Below are 9,076 nucleotides of genomic sequence, written 5' to 3'. Positions count from 1 at the left end.
TCTTTAATACCAAATGTGCACTTCTTTCCACCAATATTGAAGTGCAATCTTTCTCCAAAATCACCTTGTGGAGAAACAATTTGATGTAGTAGAAGCTGGTGTATCAGTTGTGAAGAACAACTAATATCATGTATATCCAGCATCATCCCAAAGCATGATTGCCTAAAAACCTCCAGTTGCTCCTCATTCAACTTCAATTTAATTGAAGTGGTAACAATTGATATGTTTGAAAATGTGGTGACCCTTACGGAGAAATGTTGGTCCTCACTTATCAGATAGTTTACATGCGACAATTGAATAAAACATAAATTACTCGAACAGACAAAGGCAATTACTCGAACAAGTATACACAAATACTCGAACAAATAAAAGTAATTACTCGAACAGATATATGTAAATACTCGAACAACAAAGACAATTACTCGAACAGATAAAAGTAACTACTCGAACAGACGCACCCAAGTACTCGAACAAATAAAGGTAACTACTCAAACAGATATATGTAAATACTCGAACACCTTAAACCTATACTCGAACAACAACACAAAATACTCGAACAAATAAACAACCTACTTGAACTTTTGTATAAAGATGGAACTTGAACAACAAATAACCTCCTCAAACCCTAAATAACCTACTCGAATCAACAAATAACCTTCTGGAATGAAACCCTAAACTGCTCGAATGAATACTCGAAACCCTAAGCACTACTAGATTGAAAAACTCATACCCTAACCACTGCTAACTCGAACCACAAATATAACATTAAATAATACATACCCATGAATAACCAGGTACAGAGTGACGGTCGAATGAGGCAAAAATCGTAGATTAACAGCGTCGAATACAATGAAAGAATGAAGGTGAAAGAAGAACAAGGTGAAAGGTGATGTCGCAGGAAGGGAAAAGGGGTTTGGAATGAATCGATGTCATTTCAATGGCATAAGGGTATTTGGGACAATTCCTTTCAAAAACATGTTAGATTTCATGTTTTTAAAAAAATGGGTTAGTTTTCAAAAATGGATTTTGAAAAGTGCTACTTTTTCTCAAAAACCCTTATACAATCCCTCAAAGGGTTTTTCGGAAAAGTAACCCCCAACAAAAATAAATTTGGAAATCTAACCCACTTTTTTAAAAACAAGATATCTAACACTTTTTACAAAGTAATTGATACAAATACCCTGAAGACATTGAAACGACATCGTTTTGGTTCAAAGGCTGGCCTTCACTTCCCATGACATCCTTCACCTTCTTCTTTCTTCTTTCACTTTCTTTTTCGACGATTTCTGATAGTTTTCATTCTCTCATATACTGTTATATACGATTTCTGCCTCATTCAACCTGGTAGATCATGGGTTGTATTATTTAATGTTGTATTTGTGGTTCATTCGAGTAAGCAGTGCTCATGGTTTGTGTTTTTCATTTTAGCAGTGCTGGGTGCTTAGGGTTTGAGTTTTCCCAGCTATAGGGTTTCCATTTTTCATTAGCGTTTATGGGTTTAGGGCTCGAATATGTTGTTAATGGATTCGGGTATTATGGGTTGGTGTTCGAGTTTTATAGGTTGATGTTCGAGTTTTATGGGTCGATGTTCGAGTTTTCTGGGTTGACTGTTCGGGTAAATAGATTATCCTGTTTGAGTATTTGAGTTTGACTATTCTGTTCGAGTCAATACGTATGCTTGTTCGAGTATTAGATTTCTTTTGTTCGAGTAATAAGTATGCTTGTTCGAGTATTTGAGTTTGACTGTTCGAGTAGATAAGTATGCTTGTTCAAGTATATGAGTTTGACTGTTCTGTTCGAGTAGATAAGTGGGCTTGTTTGAGTATTTGAGTTTGACTGTCTGTTCAAGTCAATACGTATGTTTGTTCGAGTATTAGATTTCGTCTATTCGAGTAAATATGGTTGTCTGTTCGAGTATTTGAGTTTGACTGTTCAAGTAAATATGGTTGCCTGTTCGAGTATTTGAGTTTTGACTGTTCGAGTAAATATGTTTGCCTGTTCGAGTATTTGAGTTTGTTTGTTCGAGTAAATATGTTTGCATGTTCGAGTATTATTAATTTTGTGTTTTAATTAATTATCTCATGCAGACTATCTGATAAGTGAGGAGCAACATTTCCCCGCCCAGGTAACCACATTTTCAAACATATAAGTTGTTACCACTTCAATTAAATTGAAGTTGAATAAGAAGCAACTTGAGGTTTTTAGGCAATCATGCTTTGGGATGATGCTGGATGTACATGACATAAGTTGTTCTTCACAATTGATACACCAGCTTCTACTACGTCAAATTGTTTCTCCCCAGGGTGATTTTGGAGAAAGATTGCATTTCAATATTGGTGGAAAGAAATGCACATTCGGTATTGAAGATTTTTGCGATTATCACCGGACTATTATGTACAGAATCTGTGCCCGATGTGTCAAGTCTGTTTGATACTTCTGTTAATAGGCTAAAATCCCTGTATTTTGAAGAAAAATATGAAAAGGGCAAGGGTAAGAGGAAGGCAACCAATGTAAGCAGAGCTGAGCTGGAGGAGACATTCGATAAATGTGATAATGCTCATGATGCTTGGAAGTTAGCATTGGTGTATTTTGTTGAGGCTGTATTGATGCCTAGGGAGAGAAGAAATGTCATTAGTCTTTAGTGGCTCCAACTTGTGGATGATTTGGATGCCTTCAACCAATATCCATGGGGCAGCGTTTGCTACCAGCGTACTGCTAGCTCTCTTGCATCTGCCATGGTTGGAAGGGCTGAAAAATACTTGAGTAAGGGTAAGGCAAAGGAGACATACAGCCTTTATGAAATGCCAATAGTACTCCAGGTAAAAAAAAAATAGATCATTCTATTTGTGTTCCCTTTATTATTTATTGTAATAATAGTTTAGCATTTTATTTGATTATTTACAGATTTGGGGCGTATGAAATTGTACCCATTATAGCCCAGAGGTATGCCACCAAATGTGGTGAAACACAGCCCAGAATACTCAAGCACTCAGGGAATCAAACCCCTAATTCAGATGACATTGTGTCAGATGTATTTGAACTGATAAAGATTAGTGAAGTTAAAACGTTTAATATTTTTTGTTGTTCGAGTAAATTGTTGTTGATTTATGTTCATGTCTATACGAGTATTTGTAGTTTTATGTTCGAGTGTTTATATTATGATGTTCGAGTATTTGTAGTTAACTAGTTCGAGTAGTTTTAGTTTTATGTTCGAGCATTTGTATTTAGGGTTCGAGTATTTGTAATAAATCTGTTTGAGTATTTGTAGTAACATGTTCGAGTATTTGTATTTTAGTGTTTGGGTATTTGTACTAATATAGTTCGAGTATTTGGAATTTTATGTTCGAGTATTCTTGATTTTATGTTCGAGTATTTGTATTTTGGTGTTTCAATTTCACTCATCAGTTTGTTTTTAATGCCAACAGATTGAGGTTCATGATGCTCTAATGCCAACAGAGGCTGAGCTGGAGCAGGATTATGTTAGGGCGGTTATGAAGAGAAATAAGAAAAGAGAAATTAAAAGAAGCAGAGATAAGTCTGAAGAAGATGAAGAAGAGAAACAGAGAAAAGAGAGAAGAACCAAGAGAAGGCGGGATGACAATGTTAATGTTGAAGAAAAAAGGAGAAAAGAGAAAAGAACAAAGAGAAGGAATGATCACATCGAACATGCACATAAGGCTGGAGGAAAATTGATATTGAAGGCCAAATTTGATGCCATAGAGTAGAAGTTGGCAGAGCATGCTGCTCAACTTTTGGACCTGAAAAAGGAAATTGCTGAAAGCACTGCGGGTTTTTTGGAGACGATCAATACAATTTACGAAGGTGTGGCAGAGTTAAATGCAAATTGGGAGAAAAAGGAGGATAAGGATGGAAATCAGGATGAGGATGAAAATGATGATCAGCCTGATGAGGATGATAAGGAGATTGAGGATAAGCATGATGAGGATGAAAAGGATGATGAGGATAAAAAAGAGGATCAGGAGGGAAAGCATGATGCGGATGAAAAGGAGGATCAGGCAGGAAACGAGGATCAGGAGGGAAAGGAGTATCAGGAGGGAAAGGATGATAAGGACGATAATGAGGGAAAGACAGTTTCCCCTGTTATACATGATGATGATGTTGAGGATGCGGAGGTAGTTGCTCGATTGATGGATCTCACAGAACAAGTGTTTGAACAGCCAATGACAGACAAAAGTTCAATTGGAGTTGAAGAGATTCCAAAAGCCAACTATACATTTACACGGAGAACAAAAAGAGGTTCCACAGCGAGACGTGTAAATATCTATACTCCAATGCGAAAAGAGTGTCAATCACAAGAGACAAGCACCAACCAAAATCTTTCTGGTCCTTGGCCGATCAATTTAAAGAGGTCGTATTCAATTATTTGGAGACAAGGATTGGAAGCATGGGTAAGAAACAGGGCTGAGGATACATCTTATTTGGTGGTAGGTGGAACGAAGATGTACAAAAGTTGGTTTCTCAACGCCATGACAAAGGATTACTGGTTGACTGACCAGGTAACATATATATAACCATATTAAATAAAATTTTTATTCCTATTAGTTACTTATAGTTATATTTTATTTTATAGCATATGGACGTGGCAATGTACCTCCTCATGAAGAGGATCAAGCAATACCCTACCATATTCAATAAGAAGGCTGTTGGACACTATATTCACTGTAAGTATTTATATGTCTGTTCAAGTATGTTAGTTAGATGTTCGAGTAGTTGAATTTGATGGTCAAGTATTTATAGTTATATGTTTGAGTATTTTAGTCAGATGTTCGAGTAATTTAATTAGATGTTCGAGTATTTTAGTCAGATTTCGAGTAATTTAATTTGATGGTCGAGTATTTATAGTTAGATGTTCGAGTATTTTGGTCAGATTTCGAGTAATTTAATTTGATGGTCGAGTATTTATAGTTAGATGTTCAAGTATTTTGCTCAGATTTCGAATAATTTAATTTTATGGTCGACTATTTATAGTTAGATGTTCGAGTATTTTAGTCAGATGTTTGAGTAATTTAAATTGATAGTCGAGTATTTATAGTTAGATGTTCGAGTATTTTAGTTCATATGTTCGACTAATTTAGTAATAAGTGCGAGTATTTACATTATAGTGTGTTCGAGTATTTTTAGTTCACATGTTCGAGTAATTTAGTAGTAAGTGCGAGTATTTACATTATGGTGTGCTCGAGTATGTTAGTTTACATGTTTGAGTATGTTAATTATTTAATGATCGAGTATTTAAGTAACATGTTCGAGTATTTTAGAAAAAATAATATAGTACATTTTACAGGTATCAGTTGAATCTCACTTTAATGATTTCATTAAAAATCCTCATAATGTTGGCGAATGGGACAAACGTGAAATCTTTGAGCACTATATTTCTGGAAAAAACCCTCAAGGGTCCATACCATTGAATGGTGTAGATTACATTTACTTTCCCATGAATTGGAGAAATATCCATTGGGTTGCAATTGAGGTAGAAGTTGCCAACAAATGGATCAATGTATATGATCCCAAAATTTCAATCACCAGTAAGGAGGATTGCAATAATCATATGAAACCCTTGAGGACTATGTTGCCCTACATCCTTTGGTTGGGTGGGATTGATGCAGAAGTCGCCCCATGGCTTGTTCATAGATTGCAAGATGTTCCTCAGCAAGAGATCGGGTAAATGTTTCCAGTGCTAGATAAATTTTTTATGAGAGTTAATTTTTCTATATTTTTAACATATATGCTATCTTATTTTTTACAGAGGAGATTGTGGGATGTTCACAATAAAATTTATAGAGGTATTAAGTGCGGGAATGCCAATAAAACTTATTAATCAGAAACACATGATGTTTTACAGGAGGAAATTCGCAATCGAGTCATACGGACAACATTTTTAACATATTTTTGTAAATACTTATTTTTGTTCTAGTAAATTGTATATAACTCCATGTAATACAAATATTTGTTCGAGTAATATAAGGTATATTTGTTCGAGTAATTAGCTTATTTGATCGAGCAATACAACATTCACATGTTCGAGTAACCGATTATATGATCAAGTAATTGGTGTGTTGGTTCGAGTAAGTGAATATATGTTGTTCGAGTATTTGTTGAGCCTATTCGAGTAATTCGTGTCACATGTTCGAGTAATTGGTGTGTATGTTCGAGCAATTGGTGGTTTAATAACCTGTGACTGTTCGAGTAATACATTTAATTGTTCGATTAATACAACACATCGAAGGTTCAATTAATGTCCTAAACACTGAATTTAGAAAAACTCATAACATTAATGATTTAATATACAAACCATGTTATACATCTAGGATGTTGGGTTCAATGCGATTGACTCTTTGCATGTTTGACCATTATGACCTCGCTGTCGACACCGGGAACATATCCTGACTGCTATAGTTTCACTAGATGATGGGATCCTTCGTTGCCTTGGCCTCTCCCTTGACGTCTAGTCGCAGGCGGGAGCAATACGTTGTCCTCGCTAACTTTGCGCTGATCCTCAATAGTTACTGGGTATGTAGGTTCAACGTAAGCTAACATTATGGCCTTGTTCGTATAGTACAGAGAACACATCGAATTAAAAGATATGTTCCGAACTCGACATGCAGCCAATGCATGTACACATGGAAGTTGGTCAAGATCAAACACCTGGCATGAACAGGTCTTGTTTTGCAGATCGACCTGTCCATCTTGATCACCATCTCGTACATAGTACTTATTATGGCTTATTGGTTGAACATTTAGTCGCTGCAACCTATTGCTTCTCTTTCTAACTTCTTATCACATTCGCAACATAGGTAAGACGTGACAGATGCTGCGGTATTACAACGATCACTGAACCATTCCTGAAGTTTGGCACGCAATTGTTCAACTAGTATTGTAATCGGCAAACTTCGAACATCTCGTAGTATAGCATTCAAGCACTCCGTAATATTCGTTGTGATGATACTATATCTCTTACCAGAAGACAGTGCTCTAGACCACCTGTGGAAACCAGCTTCAACTAAATAAGCATAAGGTCTACCTCCGTCGACATTACGCAACTGATTCATTAAATGCTCGAACTCAGATATTCGATATACCTTAGTAGCTTTAAGATATATAAGAATGATAGATTCGTTGAACCCTTGCGCCTTCATGTTCCATTGGATATGGACGATACATGCACCATGAAATGAACCAGGCGATACAAGTGAAACTGCCCTATCAATGCTAGGATTTCTGTCTGAAATTATACATAACCGTGAGAAATCTTCAATTGCAATGACATCCCGTAATTTTTCAAAAAACCATTGCCAAGATGCATTATTCTCATAATTGACAATGCCAAAAGCAACCGGATAAATTTGCTCATTTCCGTCCAAAGCAGTTGCTACAAAAAGTGTACCCAAATACTTACCCTTAAGATGGGTGCTATCAATGACGATAACAGGGTGCATAGAACTCTGAAACCCATGTAAGCTTGCACCAATAGCCATGAAAAAATACTTGAATTTATTTTCATCATCAGACTCAATATGAGTAACTGTACCAGGGTTATTAATCTCCAATACAGCATAATAATGAGGTAAGTAAGCAAATGATTCTTCTGGTGAACCATGAAAAGAATCAAGAGCACATTCTCTAGCCCTCCATGCCTTATCATAGGTAATATTAACTCCATATTCTCTTCTCATATCTTGCATTATGTCCTTTGGTCGGTAAACACACCCAACACCTTCATATATGGCCTTGATGCAATCACCAATCACCCTTCCTAATGCTTGCTTGTGCCCATGATTCACAAATTCCAACGAACATGTGTGAGTATCAATGAATTTTTTCACAAGAAAAAGTTCAGTTTCTTTTTGCTTTATCCCTCTCGTATGCCACTGGCATCCACTTGCAATACACTCGACCACAAGCAATGACATTGTCGACCTAGCCACCCGAAATTGAAAGTTCTTCTTAATAGCATAGAGGGATATATGCTTATGTAACTCTTTCTTGTTTGTAAAAATACCCCCACGTCAAACGTATCGGATGATTCGTTGTTGAGGTCAATAGTATTTCTTCCACTATATTGCCCAACCTGAATGTTCTCACCCGTCTACGCATTGGGATGATTAACTGCAGCAACATCATCAACAACATAATTATGAGTATTAGAAGTGTGTGGGTGTACTTCATCACCTGCATCGACACCATATAATGGAATGTCATCATCGTAATCATCATTAATATTATCTTCTCTACCCTGGCCATCTACTACATCATCAAAATCTTCTTCGAATTGGGTTAAACTAGGAAAATCATCAATACGAAATCTGCCACGTCCAACACAAGGTTGAGTTTCAGGAACATAACTCGCATCTTGTGAAGGAAACTGTTGATGCTCTTTTGGTCTGACTGTTATACATAGTGGGGTACCCGGTTTTCGTGCAGTGTCAGGTCGTCGTGCATCATCGTTCTGCCTTATGAAGAATTGCAATTCATCATCATTGCTAACAACCAACGGTTACATATAGAAGTTCGATCAATTCCTGTAATCTTGTATATCTTCTCCTAAAAATCCTCATAGGAAATTGACTCATTCACTACAAAACCTTTCCCAGTACCACCAATGAATTTGTAAATTCCTCCCGAAAATTCTCATATCCCGCCGTATATAACAACAATGTCAACCACGCCCATTCCCTGTAAAAGAAAATTGTAAGAACTTTACAATACTCGAACATATATAATCAAACACTCAAACATGTAGCATAAAATACTCAAACATATATAATAAAACACTCGAACATATGGCATCAAATACTCTAACATATATAATCAAACATTCGAACATATGGCATCAAATACTCGAACATATATTATAAATTACTTGAACATATGGTATCAAATACACGTACACAGGACATCAGGTACTTGAACAAAAATAATCAAACACTCGAACATATATAATAAAAAACTCGAACAGATGTCATCAAATACCCGACCAGATTTAATCAACAACTCGAAAAGATATATTTAAATACTCTTATCTGGATACAAGTGATTACCCCTATCTTTAATAGTGATT

The 9,076-nt window shown here is 36.1% G+C and overlaps 1 protein-coding gene across 1 annotated transcript; it reads right to left on the bottom strand.

The window, feature by feature from the left end:
* Window positions 1-6,408: 6,408 nt before the first annotated feature.
* LOC120012484 lies at window positions 6,409-7,928 on the bottom strand. The gene is made up of 2 exons (XM_038863906.1): window positions 6,908-7,928; window positions 6,409-6,788 (listed from the first exon to the last, which is right to left on the bottom strand). Exons 1-2 carry the CDS (start codon window positions 7,926-7,928, stop codon window positions 6,409-6,411), a joined length of 1,401 nt encoding a protein of 466 aa, XP_038719834.1.
* Window positions 7,929-9,076: the final 1,148 nt, after the last annotated feature.

The sequence above is a fragment of the Tripterygium wilfordii genome, chromosome 13 (assembly GCF_013401445.1).
Source record: "Tripterygium wilfordii isolate XIE 37 chromosome 13, ASM1340144v1, whole genome shotgun sequence".
Taxonomy (NCBI): domain Eukaryota; kingdom Viridiplantae; phylum Streptophyta; class Magnoliopsida; order Celastrales; family Celastraceae; genus Tripterygium; species Tripterygium wilfordii.
The sequence above is the reverse complement of the archived record's forward strand: the minus strand, read 5'-3'. Positions and strand labels throughout refer to the sequence as shown.